Here is a 27,140-nt window from a genome sequence, read left to right as displayed (position 1 = left end):
ATAATAATAATAAAAGGGAATCCACCAGTTACATTCTAAATATGCCAGTTATTTTACCATCCCCAACAACAGAAGTTGAAATTCAAATATACTCTTAAACATAATATTACATATATATTATGTAATAATATACATGAGAGAATCATGCATATCTTCAACATGCATCCAATGAGCCAATCTGTCTTATTATTTATTTATATGACATACAAGTAAATGTGACAAAACCTGATTATCACTTCTAGATTAACTGGATACAGAATACAGGAGCAAAAAGCAACCAGTCAATTCCCTGTTTTCTTCCTGAAATTCTTCCAAACTGTTTATTCCCAGCCTGTTTTCAGAGGCGCCCTATAAAAAGCCTTCTACCTCATTTGAAGAGAACAGCAGAGAAAAAGTGGCAAATGAGAACATCAAGAATTCACCACTAAAGGTTGTGGCTCCCTAGCCGAAACCAGAATTTTGAGTATTGCTAAGCTGATGAATTCATTTTCCATCTGCTTCTGGTTCCTGGCAAAGACATAACAACTCTATGAACAAGCAACTATCTCATATTCTTTGAATTATTATATATGTTACAGACTGTTGTTTTGAAACATATTAGCTAAATATTCCCTAACTTGTATCATTTGATATGTATGTGCCCATGGCTGAGCCAGTGATTTGCAGTTACATGTTATTGCCAGTGATGATATAGTTATTGGTGGATAGAAAGATATATGGTGTGTTGGCAAAGAAAGCTGTTTTGTCAGAAGTTGTGGCTTTAAGTCTATGTTTGTGGAGTATGATGGGATTTAATGCTTTCATAATGGAAAAATGTTAGGGAGATTACAAGTTTTCTTAAGAGGTCTGTGATGTATCTTATGTAAATGACATAAGTTTTGAGGGCATTCCATAAAAACCGATATTCTAATTGTTACAATAATTAAGACAAAGAAACAGCCCAGTTTAGGAGTTTCTGAGAAAGAATATAATATCATCTTAGTCTAGCCTTAAGACTAGCACTGATGGTGTTACCTAGTTTGGATAATGTACCAGAAAACAACCTTGAGCTACAAATATTCTGCTTTATTGGCAACATCTTCTTTGGCTGCAGTCAGTGCAATAGGTAAATTGTAGAGGATTCTTCATACTTAGTCCTTTAGAAATGATGTCACAGTTTTTCATTTAATTTAGAATTATGCCTGTTTATATGTGGGCTAATTCTTCACCAGTGCTTCTTGTTGTAGATACAGGAGGAGGAGGAAGAGGAGGGGGGGGGAGACGGAGAGGGAGGGGAGAGGGAGGGGGAGGAGGACTGTATTATTATGCATGACTATCTGTTCTTGCAGATATTAGCAAAATTGTATGTTATGGACTTAAAAAGTCTTGAAATTTGTTCTGTCACATCTTTGATCCTTGCTTCTGGCAGACAGCCACTTCAGAAGCTGACATGGCTAGACAGCATACATTTGTTTGAATTTCTCATAGTAGTGAGTCACCAATTATCACAACTCTCTTCTTTCCCTTCTTAGAGGGCAAAGATGCATCCTGTCTTCTCTTGAAGGATCTACTACTGTTACGTTTCTGTTCTGCAGTGTCTCTTTTCTTTCCTTGAATGATCCATACAGCCCATTTTATCTGCAAGGCTCCAAATCTATTTATTATTTCTAGCAGAATCTTCTATGTCTCTTGCTTTCGATTGTTGATCTTATTCCTGTATTTGTCTTCCTTATAAAAAGCTGTTTCCGCTGCTAGTTTCTGTTGTTTCTGTCCTGTCTTTGGGCTGATAAAATGTCTTTTCTCATCATCTGAAATGTGGCCATGCACTACTGCAATCCTTGCACTTTTTCTTGAAGGACAGCATTTGGTACAAGTATATGCTGTGCTTTTCAGTCACAAAGACAAACTTACCACATAGTTACAGATGCATATCTGTTCTTCACTTTTTCTTTTCAGAGACTACCAGTAGAAAAGGGTTATATTTCTTCTTGTTCTTTTCTCAGTTCTCAGGACCCTTTAAACTCTTTAACCCTTTAAAACCTGCCTTCCTTACATAAGCCTAACAACTCTGCATACTCAGCAGAAAGCAGGTAGACAACCACCCAAAACTATTAAAATCTGGAGCTATTCAGAAGATTATCCTTTCATCCCATGCATTTTGATAAATAATTCCTCAAAATACACAGCTTGTCTTTTTTCTTCTTCCTGTTTACTCTTCTACTTTCAATTGATCTTGTTTTTGTTCTTAATATCATCTGCATTTTGGGTTTCAATTTTTTCTGATACTATCATAACAAATTGGTACTACCTAGAAATGTTTGTGATGGTTCTTTTTATCATCTGCTGTGATCCATTTTGGAGTTTTCACTATTAGTTTGTTGTTTCAAAAATTTCTATTTATCACTATTCTGGGTTTAAAGGTTTATTATAGTCCAAGATGACTAAACTCGGATTTAATTTTTGCTATTATTTAGATTCTAGCTTTATGTGGCAACTGTTTTTCTAGATTTCCCGCTTTTACTTTGACATGACAATGGTAGATGGAAATTCATTTCATACACACACACGCACAATAAAGGCATGCACAAAAAGTCTCTTGTTTGATTGTGATTCTGTTGGAAAATAGGAATGTGCTTCCTCTCAGCTGAGAATTCAAGTCAGACAAAGGCCAGTTGAAATTCAGAATTACAGAAGGAACATTGGAGGCTCTAATCCATCCAATTCAAGCAGGAGATTCTATACCATTTCAGACAATTGGCTTTCCAATCTCTTCTTAGAAACCTCCGCTGATGGAGCATCCATAACTTCTGGAGGCAAGCTGTTCCCCTGATTAATTGTCCTAGCTGTCAGGAAATTTCTCCTTATTTCTAAACAATAGGTTGGATTAAGGGTTCGCTGCTGGGGGTTCGCATGGGTTTGGGAGCTCCTCTAGCTAAGATTCTGCACAGTTTGGAGAACCCCAAATCCCACTCCTGGCTGACCCCTCCCACCCCAACCCACCCCTCCCAGGAGTCCCCACGCCAGAGGTGGTCTTCAGCAGGTTCTAACCAGTTCTGGAGAACCGGTAGCGGAAACTTTGAGTAGTTCAGAGAACCGGCAAATACCACCTCTGACTGGAGATTTTACAGTATTCTTCCCCTGCCACGCCCCCCAAACCACACCTACAGAACTGATAGTAAACAATTTGAATCCCACCACTATGGCCCACGCGGTCCGTTTTGGATGCAGGTAAGTGCAGAGCATGTGCAGAGGCTTGGGGGGGGGGCAAAAAATGGACCTCCCAGAAGTTAAGGAAGGCCGGAAACAAGCCCGTTTCCAGCTTCCAGAGAGCCTCTGGAACCCAGGCAAGCCATTTTCGCCCTCCCAGAGTCTTGAGGAAAGCCTCCGGAGCCCAGGGAGGACAAAAACGCCCCCCCCTTTTGCCATGGTGCAGGAGGCTGACTAGGATATGGCCACTATGGCCACGCTCACCCAATAACTGGGAAGAGAATGTATTGCTAAAATTTTTGAAGCCCGCCCCTGAGTTGGATCTGTCCTTGATTAGTTTCCATCCATTGCCTTTTATCCCCCATCAGATGCTTTGGAGAATGGGTTGACCTTCTCTTCTTCGTGGGAACCCATTAGTTAACCAAAGATTGCTATCATGTCACCCCTATTATTATGAGCTTTTTTTCTGGAGTGTTAGCTATTCCTGCCAGCTTGGTGTCATCTGTAAATTTGATGAGTTTCTTTTCTATCCTTCATCTAAATTGTTTTTGAAGATGTTGCCTTCATAAAATTTGCCTAAAATTTGTGTTGCTAAGTGAGACATTTTTAAATGAATTTTGCCCATGTTATGATCTTACTTGCCACAGTTGTTAAATGAATCACTGCAGTTATTAAGCTAGGATTCTGCAACAGTCATAAATGTGAAAAATGGTCATAAGTCACTTTTTTCAGCGCCGTTGTAACTTTGGTCACTAACAAACTGTTGTAATTTGAGAACTACCTGTAATTTTGCTTGACTCTAAATGTTTGCAGATTCATTGCTTAATTATCAGCCAGTGAACTGTGTAGCTCCTCCCCAGATGCATAGTTCATTCCCTTAGCCATCTTATATAACCATCTGAGGGAAGGAGGGAGGAGGAGAGAGAGAGATAACCATACAGGTGTTATTAAGTTTAAGCCAAGATGGGAAAGAAAAAATATTCAAAATATTGAGGGGGGGGATTTTTCCTCCTTTTAATCAAAATACAAATCTTCATATAACTAAAAAATACAGAAATATGAAATGAATACTGTATCTTAAATTTTTATAAAATGAAAACTGTATGTTATTTTTTTTTATAAAATGTCTATTACTCACCACTGTTCCAAGAAACTGAATGCTAAGATTTCCACCAGCATCACGAGAAAGGCACTGGAAGGAACAGAATAACAATTAGAATACAGTCTTATCAACAAGAAATATTCTCCCTAAGAATTCTGAAGAAAATTGCTTATGAAACTGGAGACATATACTCATGGTTAAAGCAGAAATGCATGTGACACAAGAAAATAACAGTCATATTAATGTTTGATAGTATTTAGTTTTCACAGCTGAATGGAATGGGCACTGGATTCAGTACCTTTCAGAAATGGACTGTATTCAGTCAAACAATCAGAATTGACTATAATCAATTCTCTTTCCATCATTAACTGATCAAATAAGATAGAAATCTTAAATGTCCAAATATACTGTCAGAGACTCTTAATATTTTTTTTCTATTTGTCCTGTATTTTTGTAAATCTTGTCTATTTATCTTGTTTCCACTTACATAGAGCTCTGCAACAAATTTATTTGAGCTCAAAACAGTGTGTTAATTTTTGGCCTATGCAATAGATCTTAATCTCCATTTGACCATAAAATGTACTTAATGATTTGGGACATTGTATGAGAAGAGCTATGTTATTCTATGGTGATAAAATAAAAAATCAGAAGGCATCTGGTAGCATCTTTTCCAACTCCCAAATTTAATTAAAAGGCATATGCTTTTAGAGAGCTGCAGCTTGCCTCAGCAGATGCACAGATTTGGGGTAAGTGACCGTTAGGCCACTTCTACCATTTTCATCCCCAAGACTCTCACAAGCCCTTTGATGGTGATTCAGTACTGTCTTTGCTGAAATGTGTGAAATGTTTGTGTGAAATGCTACAACTTATACTGCTTCACCTGCAATAGAAGAAAATACACGTAGCTCAGGGTTGAACTGTAGTGTCCTTGGTGCTCTCTGAGCTTGGAAGTTTGTTTGCAGACATTTCATTACTCAACTAAGTAACATCATCAGTATAAATAAGTTTGGGGTTTGTTCTCTGTTTACATATGATAACTTCTCCTGCCAATATTAATGGGAGTGTGGGTTTCTCCTCAGTAGTTCCTTGATTAGGATATTGTTTTCTGCTTAATTAGGTAAAGGTAAAGATTCCCCTTGCACATACGTGCTAGTTGTTTCGGCTCTAGGGGGTGGTGCTCATCTCCGTTACAAAGCCGAAGAGACAGTGCTGCCCAAAGTCATCTCCGTGGTCATGTGGCCAGCATGACTAAATGCCAAAGGCGCACAGAACTCTGTTACCTTCCCACTCAAAGTAGTCCCTATTTTTCTACTTTCAAACTGCTAGGTTGGCAGAAGCTGGGACAAGTAATGGGAGCTCACTCCATTACGCGGTGCTAGGAATTTGAACTGCTGAACTACCAAGGTTTCTGGTGTTCCTGGAAGCACTCTGCTAGTCTTCTGCCTGTCTGTTCTATATAGTGGCTGTTACCATCCTTACATTATATGTTATAGATGAATCCTGTTTTTTTTTCTTTTTCGACTAAGGAGTCTTATAAATGACTTCCATTTTTCTTCTCATGCTTAAGAAGAGTAATTTATAACAAATAATGACAAAGAATCAGGTAGAAAACAATACCCTAATGAAAGGACTACCAAGGAGAAGATTAAAACTGGGAAGCCAGATTAAAATCAGGAAACCATAAGTTCTAGTTCTGCCTCAGTCAAAAAAGCCAGGTGGGCACCTTTTCTCAGCCCTAGGAAGAAGGCAAAGGCAAATCACTTCCACAAATCTTCCTAAGAAAACTATAAGGGCTTGTTCAAGCAGTTGCCATGAATCAACTGCCACTAACTTGAAGACATAACAAATAAACAAACAATCAAACAAATCAGATTTACCCTTTATCTTTGCTTAGTTTGGTCAAAATAGCTATTTTACATTCTGTGGAATAAGCAGGATAACATAGGTATTTAATAAGAATACACATATTCATAGAGTTATAATATAGCAATGTTCATACAGAAGCCTGATGAAAAAAAGCACAACTACAATGACGTGGGAAAATACCCAAACAAAGCCGAATGCCAAACATGTAAGTACCCACGAAAACTTAAGAAAATACACACACACACTCACACACACACTATACACCAGTGTTGGCAAACTTTTTCAGCACCGAGTGCCGAAACGGGACCACACATACTTGGGGGAGCACAGGAAACTGGAAGAGCAGCTCCCTGGCATGCACGCACAGGAGCACTGGAAACCAGAAGGGCAGCTTCTACTTTCAGCCACTTGGTCTTCCAGTTTCTGGCATGCATGCAGGTGCGAAGACCAGCTGGCCAATACGCATGAGCACACTGGAACCCAGAAGGACAATGGGAGACGGTTGGCGTGCCTGGAGAGATGGTTCTGTGCGCCACTTCCGGCATGTATGCCATAGGTTCACAATCACAGCTATATACTTTAAAATATTTTTGTCATATTACCTAATTTTTAAAAGCTTCATGAAAGGAATAATTATTGGAAGCATTTCCCTTTTAAACAATTATGGCTGCATTTTAAATAAAAACATCAATATTGCCTTTGCTTTTTTTCTTTCCCTTCAATTAATACATCATGTTTTAGCCTTCCAGTCTGTTCGTAGGAAAACAAAGCAGAATGAAACAAGTCTGGACATATTTCAACAAAAATGATAAACAAAATGGAAAATATGGGAAAAATCGTACAAAAATCCTGACATTTACATTTGTAAAGGAAACAGGAATATACAGTTTTCCCAACTGCTGGAGGAAACACAATCACACTTCGGAAACTGTAAAGAAGAACAAAGTACCAGGGCCTACAATGAAGAATTTATGTGCCAAAACAAACAGATACAAATTAATCAGGAGGTTGTGAAAGCTAGTTAACTGAAGAATATTCTTTAATTTTTTTAAAAAAAGGAGTGCTCTTCATCTTTTTAGTTTTAGCATTAGAGAATAACACATTTCAGTACCTGAAAAATATCCACTACATGAATAATTGATATGGGAAGAAAGAGGAAAGTGATATCAAGATCATACAGGTGTTTTATTTATCAGTATGTAAGAATAAAGGACAGAACCTGAATATTGTATGTAAGTACAATAGTTTCATAGTGTCTGACTCAGATTCCATCAAGGTGAAATACTGTGTATGTCCAGATTCCAAACTTTTTAATCTAAAAGGATGAATCATACCTATTTTTAATTAAGATAGTTAATAAAGACCAATCTTTATTATTTTTACCCAGAAGAAATAGTATAAGTACATGATATAGCAGGATATAGATTGCAAAATGCATCTGAATGTAATGTTTTTTTCTTTTAAAACAGAATGTATATAGTCCTTTTAAAGGTAAATAAATTATAAAAATTATTTATTTATTAATTATACTTTATGCCATCACAATAATAAACTTTCATAGGAAAAAGTACAATAATACCCAATACAAAAACTAGAAACCCACAGCAACACAATCTATAGGCTCCTAAACTTTCATGACTGCAACCCTTAAACTGGCTGAAACGCTGCATTATTTCAGAACCAAGGTACCTTAAACTGGCTAATTTATAGAATACCTCAAAAATCGTAGGATCCATGACCCCAATGGAATCAAAATTTGGCAAATTTTATGAGATAAAAATTATCATAAAGCATTTTATGATATAATACAAAATGTCAAAAAACATATCCTGTGGTCAACTACTGATGTTTGCCTGTGATATACACTTCAACACAGGCTACTTTCAAGGCAGAATATCTCCCCTGAATTTTTAAAAGTGTGATAGAAGCTCTGCAATTGTTGAAGGCATTAAGGAATTTGGTAAGGAAGTATCTCTGAAACATTGACCCAACGTATCATGGGTTGTCTAGACCAGGGGTCTCCAACCTTGGCCACTTTAAGCCTGGAGGACTTCAACTCCCAGAATTCTTCTGGGAGTTGAAGTCCTCCAGGCTTAAAGTGGCCAAGGTTGGAGACCCCTGGTCTAGATGTTAAAAAACAGGGAGACAAGACCAAGCTCTCTGGCACTCCATTAGGTCAGGGTCAACTGAGACAACCTCTCCTCCTTTAACAAACTAGATAGACAATGTGATTTATTATTTATTAAATGTTGTTTGCCACCCTTCTCGCTGCAACACAATATGCTACACAATTTTTCAGTAAGAAGCAAATTTGGGTTTAATTTCCAATATGGAGTGTATGAAATCAATAGGTTCAGTGGTCTTACAGTATAAAAACAGGTAAATGCTTAGATTTAAATAGTTTTTCCAGCCAGCCTCCTTTATGCGAAGTTGCTCAATATTTTTGGGAAGAATATTCTGAAAGTGTCTTACACTCTCTCAATGCACTTTTCAAAGTGCATTTTTCTAGAACTTCAGAAAAGTACCCTTTTTTCCACAAGTTTCATATTATACCAAATGTTTTAAAAACTCATTGTGTTGCAGTTGTTATCTGTACATTGTGCAAGTTATTGTAGGTAGAACAATTGAACATTAGACAAAAATGAGATAAGGCAGTTATAATTTTACTTTGGACACTGACACAAAGAGAGGAGCAGAGATTGTGAATTGTCATATTTAATTCTGCAGCTACATCATCTTAGAACTTAGAATACTGCCCAAGTGGGCAGTATTTGCCGAACAGCTAAAGGGCATATTTGGAAGTTAAATAATTATTCCATTGAGCAGGTTAAATCATTTAAATCCCCAGGTATAGTCCTTTCATGTGAAATGTCCAGGGAATATGCAGCACAAAAGCCCAGAGAGCTACAGCAGCACTGCAATCATCCTAAACTAAAGGGGCCTTATTTATCTCTGCTGCACGCCAACTATACTTAGCCAAAGTTAGAGCAGAGCTGTTATTCAGAGTCCAGTTTACCCATACAGCTTTTTCTTTCCTTTAGAACATGTTCAGACAAAACCTCTTAGGTACATACTCCAAGCTCCTTTCTGAGCAGAATCCACTCTGAAGCAGAATTCTGGCCAACATTTGGTTGCACATTTTATATGCAGAGTTAGAATATTTCTTAACCCTATATGTCTGACACCTCAAATCCTTAACAATAATGTTGTTTCATTCTGGTCTAAAAATTGGAGATCCTTTGATATTCTTTAACACAGCTCTGTGCAGTTGAATATGAGCACTCAAGCAGCTTTAAGGCAATGGCTTAAAGATATTCATTTGGATTTGATATTTCTTCTCAAGAATACATTTCCAACTAGCTCCTTCACCCTCTATCGGGGTGGGCTGCTACGGGTTTGCCCTGATTCAAGCGGACCTATTGCTAACATTATGGCTGGTTCAGTGAACTGCCAAATTCCACCCTTGGCTGACCCCGTCCCGCTCCACCCACCCCTCCAAGAGTCTCCATGCAGCCCATTTTGGGGGCAAGGTAAGTGCAGGGCCACGCGGAGGCTCGGGGAAGGGGGAAAACGGGCCTCCCAGAAGTTCTAGAAGTCCAGAAACAGACTTGTTTCTGGCCTCCAGAGGGCATCCAGAGCTTGGGGAGGCTGTTTTTGCCCTCCCAGAGGCTTGAGAAAAGCCTCCGGAGCCTAGGGAAGGCAAAAATGCCCCCCCCGCCGCCGCCGTGGTGCAGGAGGCCAACTTGGCCATGCCCACCATGGCCACACCCACCCAGCAACCGGGCAGCAAACCCATTGCTGCAATTTTTGAAGCCCACCCCTGCCATCTATGGACCTGCCATATGGATAGGCAATCTCAATCCCTAAATATACAGTTGGGAGGACATTCTCCTTGGCCCGATTCAAAGCGAGAAGAACTCTGATGCTTGGGTAAAACTAGCCATACATAAACTACTCTAAAGCTTAACTAATTGCTCACAAATAGAAAAAACAGCATTAAAATGAAGATGATTAAAACGATTTTTTTAATGTTACTTTTATGCTTTCGCTTAGGAAGAAAGATCTCCTTGTTTTATTCATGGCCATTTGATAAAATAAGCTGCAGCTCACAAAACATATGCTTTAAAAACATTGTTAGAAGCACCTCCTGATTCTCTGTCACAGTAGACCAATGCAGTTTTCCTCCTATAATGCCTAATCACATATGTACATCGTTTAAAATCTTTCCAGTTGTTAAGTACTTACACCTCAAGAAATCTTGTGAATCATTGTGTCTGGCATTGTCTCTCTGATTGCCTTGGTTGGCAAAATCTCATCAGGATGTTTCTTTTGTTATTGTTTCTTAGATTTCCTGAAGTTTATCTTTGTACAAGGAATGTATAAAAAGCTCTAACAGTGTACAGGAGAGTGGGTAAAGGTAACAAGGTAAAAAGAGATATACATGCTACACGTTCTCCAATTCTGAAATTTAAAATAAATTATTAATTTCATCTTGTCTCTAGGTTTCAATACTGGACATAGTATTGAGACAGCCTTGAACATGTTTGTTGATGACCTATGATATATCCAGGATGGATATTTGTCATTGAACTACTTAATTTCTTGGTAACCTTCAATACCACTGATTGGGACAGCGTGTTGGATTTCCTCCTGAACCATGTCAGGGAATTAGAAGCTGGGTTCACAGTAGTTTTCTCCCTTCCTTCAGAGATATTTTCAGCTGGTGTTCATGGAAGGAAAGATCTAGATCTAACCTTTGTAGGGGATCTCAGGATTTGATTCTCTCCTAATTCTTATTTAATATCTACATGAAACTGTTTGCATGAAGTCATCAGAATGTGGATAAGTATTATCTTACATTGATGATGCCAGTTACATATCTCAATTTTAGACCAACTAAGCAATGTCACCAAAGTTTAATATCTAGATACTAGGAGAGTCTGGAGGGAAAGTAACAGGCTAAGTAAGGCTCAACCTCTAGCAAGACTGAGGCCCCATTCATGGTTACTCCTGCATTAGCCATTTCAACTATTACAATGTGTTTTACATCGAGTTGCTCTTTAAGATAACTAAATTCTTATAACTACAAGTAGTCCTTGATTGGTCATTTAATGACCATTTGAAGGTATGAAGGCCTTGGAAAGGGTGTTTTACAGCTTTGCATTTCTTCATTGCCAGATACAAATTAAACATGTGCAATTATAATCTAACTTCCCAGATTTATAACACTAACTTCCCAGATTTAAAATGGTGTAGTGATTTTAAAAAACAATAGTAACGAAATATTTTTACCTGGACAGTTCTATGAACATCATCCACTTGAAGAGGTAACACAGCTGAAGCCAAATTCCATTCACCAGTCACACAACATTTTCTCCCATTGACTTCCACCTGTTGTGACATAAGGATATTATGACCATAAATTCAGACAAGAAGCAAAACTCAAGTTCATCATGGCGTGCAAAAGAGGAAGCACCACAGTTTCTGCCATAAAAGGTAGGGTTTGTCAACACAGTCTTTTTAGCATTGCTGAGGAAAAGTGGAACACATTTACGGAAGCTACCTATGGAAAGTGTTAAATAATTTATAAAATCGAGTCAGAGGCTGAACCTGAGCAACCAAATTCAGCAGGCCACCAGCTTCATGAGTTAGCAGAAAATTGCCCCTTGGGATGGACTCAGCCGGTACAGGAGGAATCAGGCAATTAGGGACCTGCCAGAGTACCAGGATGCGTCGACAGCTTCAGAGAGCCAAACAAAAGCACCCTGCTCATGTCCTCTCCTCATTCTTATTTAATATTTACATTTGGATCAAGTCATCCATCAGAATGTGGTTAGGCATTATACCTAACAAAGGTTCCAACACCCCAAACTAAGCCATATCTGTACCTGTTCTACTTAAAAGCAGCTGGCAGTGATCTATCCTTCACTGAAAACCACATGCCAACCTAAAATCTGCTCCTTGACTCTTGGACCAGTTGAGTAACCCTGGTATTCAACTCTTGGATTGTTGTGGGTTACGTATATATTTTTAAAATGCATGATCCATTTGATTCTGGTTCATTTAAATCTCCAACCATTCAGTTCCCAGGAAAGCTTCACTCTCCCAAGGTTTAGAGAATAGTCCCTATTATTTAGAAAACAACGTGAATTTTTCAAATGTTCAAATGTTGGTATTAAAAGATTGATTTAGCCAGAACAAAATTTATTGAGCTTAAAAGCTGTAAAAGCGAGCAAGTCAGATGATGTAGTTTAAATACAAATTAACAAAAAGTCTGTAGAATTTGCAAAAAATAAGCACAGGAAGCAACTGGCAAGCTACTGTACTGTAGTTCTTGGAAACTGTCTGCTATTGAGGTGGGTACATGTTGTAGAATATTTATTAACCAACCATGATATGAGACCATCTACTAGGACATCAAGGGAACCAATTCGTCAGAAGAAATTGGCAAGTGAGAGAAAATAGGAAGCCAATCAGATGAAGACAGAACCAACAACCTGAATGCATTCACTGAAAACACTCCATAACAAATGAACAGGATATGTATTATTAGGTCATTCCAGAAGTTAGACTGGGCAAGTAAGAATACAAGTATTAGAAATCTATTTGTGGTCTTAATATAGTTGATATAGTTTGATTAAACAGAAATAATAAACAGACTGCATTTAACTACCTTAGAACAATACATTATGAATACCTCCTTTTGTACATTTCTGACGGGCACTCGGATAATATCAACTTACAGAATTTAAATTCTTCCTGTAGCACACACTCTCTGGGGTTTAACACAGTGGTGGGATTCAAATTTTTTTACTACCAGTTCTGAGGGCGTGGCTTGGTGGGCATGGTGTGGTTTAGTGGACATGACAGGGGAAGGATACTGTAAAATTTCCATTCTCTCCCCACTCCTGGGGAAAGGTTACTGCAAAATCCCATTCCCTCCCCACCCCACCCCACTAACCTGCTTTACAGTTCTGTTCTCCTGTGCAAGGGCAACAAAACAAGACCCAACCAATCAGCTGGGACTCAGGAGGCAGAGAATAGATGGGGGCGGGGCCAGTCTGAGGTGGTATTTGTTGATTCTCCAAGCTACTCAAAATTTCTGCTACCAGTTCTCCAGAACTGGTCAGAACTTCCTGAATATCACCTCTGGTTTAACACATTCTTTTTGTATCAGATTCAACTTTGAGAAATCTATCTTTGCCTCACCTTCTTGAATAGACATTTGTTGCTAAAATGCTAGAAATAATAGTAATAATAGTATTTCTCTTTTTTAAAAGTTGTAATGCAAAGGCTCACATTTTCTAGATTGAGGGCATCTGACTGGTAAATGAATTATCAGACAACCTTATTATTTAAATTTAAATGCAATTAAAATTAAAAAGCATTAATACTTCTTTGCAATTATTATTTTTCTGTTACATTCTGAGGCCTGTTAAAATGGCTTTGGGAAGGCCACAACACTGAATTAACAGTCCTTGTACTTTCCCTAGCATATAGCTGCCCATCCTTGCTATTTAGTATAAATTAGCTTCAATTTGGATTTGCTATCTTACTTCAAAGTATCAAACATATAAATGTTGGAGTTGAATCTCTGAAAGAAAGTGAAATAACACTAAAAACATTACTTTTTATGGAAAAATCCATTATTCAATTAAATGTTCCAATTCATTCACAGGATACCAAGCTTAATAAGCCTTCCCATCAGGGAAAAAAAAGTTATGAACATTCTTGATAGGCTAAAATATGTTTTAAAAGGACTTTATGTCAAGGGTAACCTTGTAAAAAGTAAAATCACAATCATATCAAGGTTAACCCAATTAGCAATTTTTTAAAGGTAAAGGAAGTAGGTAATCCTAATCTGGTGCCAAATTCTTCCAGGGTGTGCACACCTTTTCCTCTGTACTTACGTAAGTTGGAAAACTGAATGTTCCAAATAGTTTATGGAAATTTTTTCACACTAGCTTTTTATCAATTCAATGCACGAAAAATAAAACACATCAAAGTACCTACCATGAAACAATGAGGGAACAATATAAAATTAAGAGTTGCTGACTTGTTTTATCTGATGCAAAAAGGAAAAATACCTATGGCAAATGACTTAAATCTAGTTAATCTTCCATTGTCAAAGACATGAAAGTAGAGGGCTGAAGGTTATTTACACATTCAAAACACTCCCATTGTTCACACTACATTATTCTGAGAAATAGAAAGAAAAATTTTAATACATGTAGTGAACAGATTCTATCCTGAACTACGAAAACAAACTGGCAATTGGTGATGTTACTGGTACTGGAATTTTAAGTGTTCTATAGGAAATGCTTCTTTCTCCTCGTAGAAATTATATTCTGGGCAACCAGGAGAATCTTCCAAACAGAAACTTCTACTAGTAGAAAAAGCAAAAGCTGCCACAGCAGTGCCATACCAGGCTGCATTTGTTGCCAGTTTGTGTCTTAGGCACTAGCTCTATTCTTTTCACAGCAAAGTTATCAATAAATTATCAGAAAACTAATATTTTAATTTCTGCCCAGCGCTGTTGTAAAATTCACAAATGGGAAATAAATTGGGCACATATTGAGCAGGTGTGCACCCACAAATATCTTGTTTCCTTGTCACTCCATGTTTTCTTATCACGGAATACTCATACAGCATACATCTAAAGCTATCACAAGATTTTACCTTGTGTACCTTGTACACTGTATAATGTACAAGGAGCACATTATTTCTCAGTAAAAGAAGCTCGACACAGAAGTTCTACTTCCTAAAAAATTACACTGGGACACATTCGTATTTTGTTATCCCACTAAAGTATGTTATTGTAGAAGTAGTAGCATCAATAAAAATTAATGCCACTCAAACATTTAATATGGCCCCCTTAAATAGGCATTGTTTTAATTATGAAGTCAGACCCTGCACTTTGTGTAATTTATATTCCCAACTGCATTCAAATGACCATAAAACTATTACATTTATGTTAATCATCCACTTGGTATTTACTCTATAATTTGACCCTTTTGCTTTCATCACATATGCTAATTACTCACACTTCCTTTGAACTAGCCTATTTGTTATTTTTATTTTCAAATCCTGCTGATACAGAACTATTATCTCCATGCTTATTGCTAATTTTTCAGGACAGTATCTTACGATGTCTCTTTCTCTTTGTTTCTACAGAACAGGTAATTCCTGACGTACGATTACAATTGAACTCAAAAGTTTTGTTGCTAAGTGAGACATTTGTTAAGAGAGTTCTATTCCATTTCACAACTTTTCTTGCCAGAGTTAAGTGAGTCACTGCAGATGTTCAGTTAGTAACACAGTTGTAAAATGAATCTCACTTACCCATTGACTTTGCTTGTCAGAAAGTTGTAAAAGGAGATTACATGATCCCCCACCCCACCCCGACATTGTAACCACCATAAATATGAGTCATTTGACAAGTGTCTGAATTTTGATCAGAGGACCATGGGGGTGCTGAAAAGGTTGTGTGAAAAATGGTCATACGTCACTTTTTTCCAGTGCTGTTTTAACTTTGAAGGTCACTAAATGAACTGTTGTAAATTGAGGACTACCTGTAATTATGATCATTAAAGATACAGATAACAGATAACAGATAATCAGAATTGGAAGGGACCTTGTAAGTCAAGCAGGAGACCCTACACCATTTCTGACAGATGGGAGTCCAACCTCTTCTTGAAAGTCTCAAGTGATGGCACTCCCACAACTTCCAAGGGCAAGCTGTTCCATTGGTTGATTGTTCTCACTGTCAGAAAGTTTCTCCTTATTTCCAAGTTAAATCTTTCCTTGTTCAGTTTTCATCCATTATTCCTTGTCTGGCCTTCAAGGGCTTTGGAAAATAGCTTGACCCCTTCTTCTCTGTGGCAGCCCCTCAAATATTGGAACACTGCTTTCATGTCTCCCCTGGTCCTTCTCTTCCCTAGACTAGCCATGCCCCGTTCCTGTAACCGTTCTTCATATGCTTTAGTCTTCAGTCCCCTAATCATCCTGGTTGCTCTTCTCTGTACTTTTTCTAGAGTCTCAACATCTTTTTTATAATGTGGTGACCAAAACTCGCTGCAGGTGTGGTCTTGCTTGCAGAGTAAGTAGGTGTGGATACCTTACAGAGTGTTGCTTTTTTAGTGCTTGTGTTTATTACAACTATGTAACTGAATCTTCTTTAAAATGCTTTATACACATATTTTGTTTCCTAGTTAATATTTGATCAAAATTGAATACAGGTAGTCCTTGCTTACTGACTACCTCATTCAACAATTGATCAAAGCGGAGTTGCAGGGGTTGGAGCATTCATACAGTCATAGGAGAGCAATTTGAGTGCTTAGAAAACAGGGTACCTTTTTGATGATCATAGCATCCCAGGGTCACATGATCACCATTTGCAATCTTCCTACCCAGCTTCCAACCAACCAACAAAATCAGTGAGGAAGCTGACAGGAAATCACAAGTCATGGTCACATGACCATGTTGCACTTAATGGCAGAATTGATAGTCGCAATTGTAGTCGGTAAATGAAAACTACCTAGATGTAATGTGTCTTGTTGCTGACATTACATTATTTTGCCTCACAAAAGGAAAACTCTCCAGTAAGTAACGAGTATGTTATTTTCACTGAATACAAATAATTGGAAATGTCTAAGACAATACAGCCTCTTGCTAATTTGTATTGTACTGTATTAGTAATTTGTAAAAGGAAAGGGAAAGGAAGAAATTTAACATTTAACGTAAAAAGATTATTTTGCTACTTGCTTAAATGTCATAATAAAACAGATGAAAGATCTGAAATATAAGTTAAACTCTTTTATGCATGGTCAGACATTATAATAGATAAACTGTGGTCAATTTTGTGAACTTGCACAAAATGCAGTCAGCTATAACTACATTTAATGAATTATGCCAGCGACCTGACAATGGTTTGGTTTTCAATCTTCCAAAATATATTTCCTGAAGAAAGAGAGAGAGAAAAGGGATACACTGAGCAAAAGTTACAGACATCATTTAAAATAAGCTGCTAGGCTGCAATGTAATCTTGGTATGATTAGTTTCTACTGCAAAAATTACTTATACCCTGGATGCTGTATTTAACTGTTTTGGTACTGTTACCTAAATTTATTTTAAGGATAAATGCAACACTAATTTGATTAAGTATGTTGTCAGAAATGAGGCAGTAGCTCTGTTTTAGAGAGGCCATTTAAATTGAGCATATCAGCTGCTTTTTGTTTTTCTTCTTTGAATAAATTTGAAAAGATTGAAAAGAATCCATTTGAAAATTATCTAATGAAATCAGCCACAGATTTAGGGAAAAACAAACATACTTCATCATATAAAATGTAACAGTTGATACTGTTCACGATCCAGAGATGATCTTTCCTAAATGGCTTGGCTGTAAGGAGGAAATTTAATTAAAATAATATAAAATTAATTTATGCATCATTATCACAATGCACTCTTGTGGTTCCAGATCATTAAAAAAAGAGCACTGTATGTAAAAGATCTATTCATGACAATTAGTCATAGTAGTTAAGTATTCTTTTAACTTCAAACGTAATGAATCAGAGGACAAGGTATTATTATTATTATAATCCAATCATTTATTTCTATAAAAAAAAACTTTCTGGCAGGCCAATTTGGAGCACTAGATGCAAAATTAGATGATCTAATCTGATCAGTATGGCTTTTCTGAAATCACTTTACATAATGTTTTATTTACAATATGAAGACAATACCAGAATGCTTCTACTAAATGAAACTGTGAAACACTAAAGGCTATTTTTTAAAAAGTGGTATCTGACCTTTTTGTAATTTCACAGATCTTTGTTAAATGGAACATTTTACACTCATAAAATAGATACTGTTCTAAGAGAATGAGCTTTGGTGACTAAGAAAGGTGAGATTTCTGGCTTTGAAACTGCTAACAATGAATTTCAGTCACCACAGTGTCCTCTTTTTTTAAAAAAATAATGTGATAATAAATGACAAAAAGGATGTTTTATCAGAATTCTCTCTTAAATGTCAAATTTATCATGGTCAGCACACACTATGCTCTATTTTTTTTTTTAGAAAAATCAAATACAAACTCCTTACATCTTCTTGTGTCTTTCAGATGCTCAGATGTTGCTGAGAAATCAAGACAACCTTGGGTAAAGCAGTGGTGGTATTTTACTGGTTCCGCCCACTTCGGAGGAATCGGTAGCTCCAAGGATCATCTATGAGTGAACCGGTTCGCTCCAACGATCAGCTGCCGGGCCCTCCTACCTGCCCCGGCTCTATGCGGACCTTTATTTCCTGCTTTTCAACCTCAGCTGCTTCGCCCGACATAGCCAATTGCCATGCATCAGCTGTTTAACACACAGGGCTTGCAGCAGCAGGTAAGTTGCAAACGCTGCACAGTTGCAAAGCGCTCAACTGAACCGATAGGAAAAAAATTTGAAACCCACCACTGGGGTAAAGGTCTACCCCGGGATATAAGTCTTGATATTTTTATTTAGATTACAAGATGAAAACCAATCAGAAATTTAAATATTGATATTTCTCATTCCAACATAAAGTAGTGTGCATGGAGCAATTGGAAGTGCCTAAGAAGAAGAGATGACCTTTTTCCTCCTTCAGTATTTACTTTTATTTATATGGCCACCCCTCTTGCCAAATGAAATCTTAGAGCAGCAATTTCCCGCTCTCACCAAAGAAACTGCTAATAGCAATAATTCCTCCTGGGTGTTTTATTCTTAACTAGGTTCAATCTGATGACATAAGAAAAAAACTGGAGTAAAAAAGCTGAGAAGAATCTTCAAGCTAGGTTCATTTTTTTTTATTCACGAGGGGGCAGATTCTTAAGACTTCAAGTAAAAATTACATTACAAGCACACACATTTATTAAAAAGAGCATAAAAGCAAACTCCAAAATCTTTAGTTCAAATGTGACCAGATAGGGAAAGACCAATGTGAGAGATTAGAGCAGTATTTCTCAATCTTGGCAACTTTTTAAGATATGTGGACTTCAACTCCTGGAATTCCTCCAGCCAGCCATGAGAAAGAATGGATTAGAGGCTGGCAACAGTCATAACAGAGATAAATGACTGACTAGATGTGTGTTATTTGCATTCCACTACTTATAAGACTGTCTTCATTTCTAATAAATGAGCCCACTGTGTGAGAAACATGTAACTGATCTTCCCTACCTAGTATATCAACATCTTCTACTTTTACCAACGGTCAGATACTGATGAGTTCTTCAACAAAGCTGGGCTTTCTTAATAACAACAGTTGTACAAACATAAGGTTCTCTTTGTTAAAGAGAAACAGACATCAAAAAGCAGTAAAACACGGAGCCTTAAACCCCTTTTTGTTTGGGGGAAAAAAGTGTTTGAACCGAGGTGTTTCTAGTTATGGGTGAACGCAATGAGAATTCAGCTGCAACAAATAGGCAGCCCATTCCCTAGGAAGGACTAATTAGATCCATCTGAGAAACTATGTCTACGCTGCTTTACACATTTCAAGAAAGAAAGCTCTGCTCTAGTCTTTTGAAAAGGCTACATCAAAACAGTTAGTCACAGCTGATGCACATCTAGTCAGTACAGTAGTGTTATTTTCTTTTCATGCTATAAAGCCTTAAGAGCCACATTAAAGCCATGGTAATAAGCCTGTCTTGCCCTGAGAAAGGCAATGAAATTTAGAGCAAAGAAAGCAAGCTTTGGCAGCATCGTTCTGAGAAATCTCCCCACTGGGCATGAATTTCAGAGGTCCCATAACAAAATAGCTTGCACATCAGATGTGTTCCATCAATGAAACAGTTAAAACTAATATTCAGGATACAGAGAGTTAACTATTTCTTTGGCAGATTTATATCTGGTACTTCAACTTTATCATGAAAATGGTAATAGATATAATTGAGTATGGGCAAACCAGCAGCAGGAGTTCACGGTTATAAGCTATGACTTCAAAGCAGATGGTCACAGTCTACCTACTGTGCAATTATGTGTGTCTCATTTATTTCAGTGATGCCAAACATTAGGAATGGCATAGCCACTGTGGGCTTACAGCAGAGTTCAGATGTTTACTAACACTGGGACCTGAAACCAAAGATCTAGCAATAAAAAAGTGACTACCAAATAACTTCTTGAAAGATTCAAAATACATTAGGAATAACCATCAGAAGCTATGTGCTTCTACTGCTAAAGCTTTTCCTAAAAAATGGGTCTATGGCCATAAGCCAGGAATGGCATGGAGTAGAACTCATTCTGGTTCCTCTAATGAGAAAAATAAACATTACTACCCCAAAAGACATAAAACAGAAAGAGTAACAAAAGAACTTTAAAATTACATTTTGCAACAGATTATTTTCATTGTATGAGCTGAACTCTGGTTAATTAGGGAGTCTACTCTTCTGATGATCCTGCAGCTCTCCTATTGTTTCTTTTTATTTTTCTTATATGTATCCATTTCATGTATTCATAACTATGTTTATAATACCTGTTATCTTGTAAGCGATTGACAAATCAAATAAATCAAATAAATAAAAATGAGCTAGAGCCGGGGTGACAAATTCACGTTGTCACATCAGGATCACGTGACGTATCAAGACTTTTTTCCCCTTTGCTAAACCGAGTGTGGGCAGTATGTGACGCATCCAGCCTATGGGCCAAGAGTTTGACAGCCCTGAGCTAGAGCCATGTCCCTTGGCCATATGAACTAGAAAGGAAGGAACCAAACACTTGTTAGTTCTAGAATGTTCTAACTGAAGCTCCACAGTAGAATCCAGAAAAGTACAGAAGTTTAAAAAAGCATTTTCTTTTAAGAGTTGAATGCTATATTCCATCACTTCCATTGAATTCTAGTATTTTTAAAACATATTTTAGAAGTAATACCAAAATATTTAAAATTATGCCAATATATGTCCATAAGAACAATTGATAAGAAAAATAAACAGGAAAAAAAAATCTCTTGGGGCAACAATTTAAAAAAAGAGATACTTTATATTATAGAAAATAGAGAGCAGGATAAATGAAATAAAGAAAAACAATTCCACTTAATTGCCTTTTCAGATACTTGAGGAGAGAGTGTGCATATGTGTATATATGTAGATAATAGTCTGTCCATTAGATGGAAGCAAATAACAGGTTGGACTCAATAGATTTTGCTGTGTTGTCTTTTGATCTCCACCTGATATCAATCTTGTCCAACTAAAACTATAATCTTCTAACCTACCATATATATCCTGATAGATTCAGGCAGAGGTGGTGGTATTCAGCAGGTTCTGACCAGTTCTGGAGAACCAGTAGTGGAAATTTTGAGTTGTTCAGATAAGCGGCAAATACTACCTCTGACTGAAGATTTTACAGTATCCTTCCCCTGCCATGCCCACCAAGCCATGCCCACAGAACCGGTAGTAAAAAAATTTGAATCCCACCACTATTCAGGATAATGATGCTGAATATATAACTTCAGTGTGTTGGTAAGATTGGCTGTATGTACAGAAGTACTTTCAATATTTATTTCCTTATACTCATTTACCCTCTCTCTAATGTGAACGTGAGGCCCTATACATGGTTGGATTCAGATCCATATTTTAAAAACAGCAGTGAAGAAAGATGAGGGGGAAAATATAATTATGGTTAGAAGGTATATTTAATCAACAAGGTCATTAAAGCAATGCAAGTGGACATAAGATTTCAAAATAAAATGGTAAGTGTGAATGATTAGAAACAAAATGTGCTTCAAAATATTTCAACGTAGTATATACATATTTATATGGAAGAAATATGCTAAATATTGCTGGAGAAAATACAAGTTTGCCAAATAATCAAAATGCATTATCTGAACCCAAACATCACAATAACACTAAAACTAACAACTTTTATTTTTTTATTTTTTTCACGCTGATGATTTCATAAAAGCAGTGAATTATTTCCTGATGTGGGAAAATGGCACATGAAACTTTTCCCTAGAAAATCTGCAAATGTAACTGTTCCTTATTCTGGTTTCCAGCCACAAAGCAAGATAAAGCCAGTTGGAAGTAAACTCACGGAAGAAATGATTCCTCTGCATTCCATATCAGAACATACCAGGTGCGATTGAAAGTACGGTAAAAAGATAAAAGCACAAAGCAAAAACTACTCTGAATTCTAAGGTAAAAATATTTGACATTAAAACAGTTTGAAGTATGATAGATACAGCTAAAAATCTCAATTTATTCCCAATATATTTAGTATCAGGAGGGACCAAAATTAGCATGTTTCCTGTTTCCCAATTGAGAGATATATACATTAGAGAGGAAAATAAACTAAACAAATATTGAGAGAGCAGGACTGAGTTGGGGGAGGAGGCACTTATCTATATTTATTCTTTTGTTCCTCACTAAACAGTCTCCACAGTGGAGCAGAATATAAGATAGTATAATTCTAAGAACTAAATATTTTATATATTGTTTATTATATTATACTTTTAGCTGTTGTACTCAACAACATGTAAAATCAAGTATATAATAAACAATAGGCAACGTTATGTTTATCTATGTTACTAACTTTTACTATTAGTTTTGCTCCAAATTTAAAGTATATTTGTCCTGTATATAATCTCAAGACAAGAAGTATGTTGACATCATTTCAAAGCCAAATTATTCTCTACAAATTAGCTTCTTGAAAGATCAGGGTAGCTTGTAGATATCACAATGAATGGAATAATTGCAAAGGACCTGACTTTGAGGAAGGGCGTATATTATACAGGTAGTCCTTGACTTAAGACAGAAATCAGGATTGGAATTACTGTTGCCATCTGGTTGCCCCTGCCACCTCCCCACAATGAAGTGGGGATGAGAGCAGGAAGTTGCAAGTCCCAGATCCTCGCAAGCAAGTAGGTCCTACCAGATGGGGAAGGGCAGAAGGGTGCATGCAAGGGAGATCTGGCAAGGATTGTGGAGGGTCCACAAGATTATAAGTTACTATATGTGAATCCATGTACATTCTGAAACAATTTTTTTCTATTTGAAGCTGAAGTCCTGTACTGTTAAGAGAGCATATGTCCCAGTTGGGAGGAGGGCTCAGATGGGAAATTAACATGGACTTGTTGAGTAAACCCAAGAGGGCAAGGGTCTGACCCTCTCACCACCCTTGAATGCTTTTGAGCCTTAGCTACTCTTTCCCAGGCAAATCTGCTGGTCTGGGAAGTAGGTATAGAACAATAAAGTAGCTAGTTTGAACTCTCGGCAGGTAATCCTCGACTTACGACAATAATTGAGCCCAAAATTTCTGTTGCTAAGCAGGACATTTGTTAAGTGACTTTTGCCCCCATTTTTGCCCCCAGCTTTCTTGCTACAGTTAATACAAGTACCGCAGTTGTTTGTAACAATGTTGTTTAGTGTATCTGGCTTCCTCATTGACTTTGCTCGTCAGAAGGTCGCAAAAGGTGATTATATGAATCTGGGACACTGCAACCATCATAAATATGAGTCAGTTGTCAAGCATTTGAATTTTGATCATGTGCTCATGGGGATGCTGGAACAGTTGTAAGTGTGAAAAATGGTAAGTCGCTTTTTTTTCCAGTGCCGTTGTAACATTTGGGTCTAGTTGTTCAAGACTGACATGTACATTTACTCTGACATAAGTTTTTGATGATTACTAAGTAGCTGATTTTGTAAATGCAGATCAAGAGAAACTCTCTGGAAACTATTTAGGTACTTTATATAGGCTAAGTCTTGGAACCTTAATCAAACATAACACACAATTACAAAACGTTATTTATTACAATAGTGAGAATACATACCAAGTAAGTGGATCCTTGACAAGAAGCTACAATTGAATGAGTTGAATCTCCAAGCTGGACATATAATTTCCAGTTTTTTGCATCAGGTGGAGCAAGGGAAATCCTAAAACAAAATAGGGCAATATATCACAAATAGCTTCAGTTTAGTTAATTAAGCTGGCTAAGAAAGTGCTTTTAATTGTAAAGAAAAAAAGTGATGAATCTGCTTCTTCAAACTCCACTCAACTCATGCTAGTTGGGGGTGGAGGTCAAGTATGTTACAGTCTTTGGTCTTGGGGGTTTGTGAGGGAGGCTTACACTCAGTCTTGAAACAAGACCCTAAACACTTTAGTCTGACATGACATAATGGTAGCTTCAAGGCAGATGTATCTACATTCTAATTCTCCTCTGAGAGTTAAGGCTGTTCTGTAAATAAGCAATGTCAGAAATATTGTACTCCTACTTTATTTTAGAACAGAAACAAGCTGAACTATTTTCTAATAAGAACAGCAACAAAACAGCAGTATGGGATCCCAGTGAGAAATATACATGTTTCCAATAGTCCTTACCGTAAATTCATTGAGTCTTTGAAAACAGATCAAATTACAAATTTTAAAAGAAATGAGCAATATTTGAATATATTCCTAGAAAGAAACACTTCAAAGAACAAGAAGCATATAAATGAGTTTAGACCAGTATACCAATCAGTAATATTCAAGATTTATAAAATGAAATTTTCAGGGAATTACTACTTCCAGTGCAAACTTTATATCTTTCAATAACTGCCTTTACGATCATACTAAGGCGTTTGTCCTTTCATGCTGTCCTTAAACTGCGTTCAGCTGTGATGTTCTAGACATCTGACAATGTTTAGGCTATGCCAGCTGCTTACCATGCTAATCATAATTTCACATTGTTACCCTAAGCTCTCTTCCATCCTTTTCATTTGGCTACCTGTTCATTATCATAATTGGCCCACTTTTCTCTTTGAGTTCCTCTCCTGTGATTGTATGCCCTTGTTATAACTCAACATATGTTTAGTGATTTCATTACACCAAAAGCCTATCTCTTTTCGGTTCTCTACAAATACTACAAATAATACTATACCATGCTATTTTTCTTAATTACATCTATAGAAAAGGAAGCCTAGTGAACTTAATCCCATTTAGGAAGATGTGTTATATCATCAATAAACTTCCTAACAACCAGAAACTTAGACAACAAACAAGTATTAATAACGGAACTGAATTATTGACGTACATTACAGAATGTAAATTAAAACTATAGTTTATATATACAACAATCAATCTTAAACTGTAACAGTAAATTCATAGATTTAAAAGATTCAGTATCCTAGATAAATCAAATTTTATTGAATTTAAAATATCAGGTTAATTGTTCAGTACAGTAGATTCATGAGGTACAATTCCTTATATCTTCAGTTTAAAACACACAGGTAGTCCTCAACTTACAGCAAGTCATTTTATGGCCGTTCAAAGTTACAATGGCACTGAAAAAACTAACTTACAACTGTTTTTCACACACCTGTTGCAGTATCCACAAGTCACACGATCAAAATTCAAAAGCTTGGCAACTGGTTTATATTTATGACGGTTGCAGTGTACTGGGATCATACGACCAGCTTTTCTGACCTTCTGACGAGCAAAGTCAACGGGGAATCCAGATTCACTTAACAACCATGTTACTAACTTAACAAATGCAATGATTCCCTTAACAAGAAAAGTCGTAAAATGGGGCAAACTCACTTAATGTTTCACTTGGGAACATAAATTTTGGGCTCAAATGTAGTCGTAACACAAGTACTACCTGTAGGAGGTAGTCCTCAACTTACTATAACGGAGCTTGTTATTATGGTCACAAATCATGACAGCTATAAAGTGGGTTATCCATGTGAGCAGCCCGATTTGTGGTAACCGTTTAAGCAAACTTGGTGCCTCAAGCCAATGGTTCATTATGGGCCAGTTTTGCTGAAAACTGGAAGGAAATTCCATTTTTGGGAGGGGGGGGGCAAAATTGTCATAAAGCAGAGTCATATGACTGCAGGATGCTGCAAATGGCCATAAATGCAGGCCATTTACCAAGTGTCCAACATGCAATCAGTGTGGAAGGGTGGGGGTTGGAAGTTCGGAACAGTTAAATCTGTTTAACTGTCAGTTCAAACCTGAGAGCCCTGAGCTAGAAAGCTCTATGTATTGCTTGAGGAAACAGAATAGAATAGAATAGAATAGAATAGAATAGCTTTATTGGCCAAGTGTGATTGGACACACAAGGAATTTGTCTTGGTGCAAATGCTCTCAGTGTACATAAAAGATACATTCGTCAAGAGTCAAGAATCATCAGGTACAACACTTAATGATAGTCATAGGGTACAATAAGCCTATCAAATCATACTAGGAAACAGTCAATATAAATTGTAAGGATACAAGCGACAAAGTTACAGTCATACAGTCACAAGTGGGAGGAGATGGGTGATAAGGAATGATGAGGTTTCCTCAATAAAATAAAGTCACAGAGGATTTTTTTAAAAGCAGCAATATTAATGATAGTATGTTACTAGGAGAAATCAAAAATATTTTCTGCAAGCAAAAATACCCCTTTTAGATCCGCTTGGTTTTATTGCAAATATTAAGGTAATTGTTACTGCTACATTGGATTAAGTGGAAGCAAAGAATGTTCTTTTTATTTAAATGGTATTTCAGAAATACACTTGAACCAATGTTTGTGTAACTTCGTTTCCTGAAGGTCCTCGACTTACAACAATTTGTTTAGTGACCGTTCAAAGTTACAATGGCACTGGAAAAAGTAACTTATGACTGTTTTTCATAGTTACAACCTTTCCAACATCCCTATGATCATGGGATCAAAGTTCAGGTGCTTGGCAACTGATTCGTATTTATGACCGTTGCTGTGTCCCAAGGTCATGGGATCAGAGGTGGTATTCTGACCAGGTTCTGGAGAACCGGTAGTGGGTTCTGACCAGTTCTGGAGAACCGGTAGCGGAAATTTTGAGTAGTCCAGAGAACCGGCAAATACCACCTCTGTCTGGAGATTTTACAATATCCTTCCCCTGCCACACCCACCAAGCTACGCTCACAGAACTGGTAGTAAAAAAATTTGAATCCCACCACTGTATGGGATCCCCTGAAAAGCGACGTCAATAGGGATTCACTTAACAACAGAAATTCTGGGCTGAACTGTGGTCACAGGTCGAGGA

At 37.1% G+C, this 27,140-nt stretch overlaps 1 protein-coding gene across 3 annotated transcripts in view; it reads right to left on the bottom strand.

Moving 5' to 3' along the window:
- Positions 1 to 27,140, bottom strand: part of PCCA (propionyl-CoA carboxylase subunit alpha) — a 228,113-nt gene that overhangs the window by 53,040 nt on the left and 147,933 nt on the right. For all 3 annotated transcript variants that reach the window (XM_087937924.1, XM_087937925.1, XM_026708397.2), the window contains 3 exons: positions 23,927 to 24,029; positions 11,447 to 11,545; positions 4,325 to 4,378 (listed from right to left, as the gene is read on the bottom strand). In XM_087937924.1, the coding sequence (XP_087794050.1) occupies positions 4,325 to 4,378; positions 11,447 to 11,545; positions 23,927 to 24,029 (256 nt within the window). The remainder of the gene's footprint in view (positions 1 to 4,324; positions 4,379 to 11,446; positions 11,546 to 23,926; positions 24,030 to 27,140) is intronic.

This window comes from Pseudonaja textilis, chromosome 8 (genome assembly GCF_049901715.1).
Source record: "Pseudonaja textilis isolate UNSWEBS1 chromosome 8, rPseTex1.2, whole genome shotgun sequence".
NCBI lineage: Eukaryota > Metazoa > Chordata > Lepidosauria > Squamata > Elapidae > Pseudonaja > Pseudonaja textilis.
This window is presented reverse-complemented; position numbering and strand designations above follow the sequence as displayed.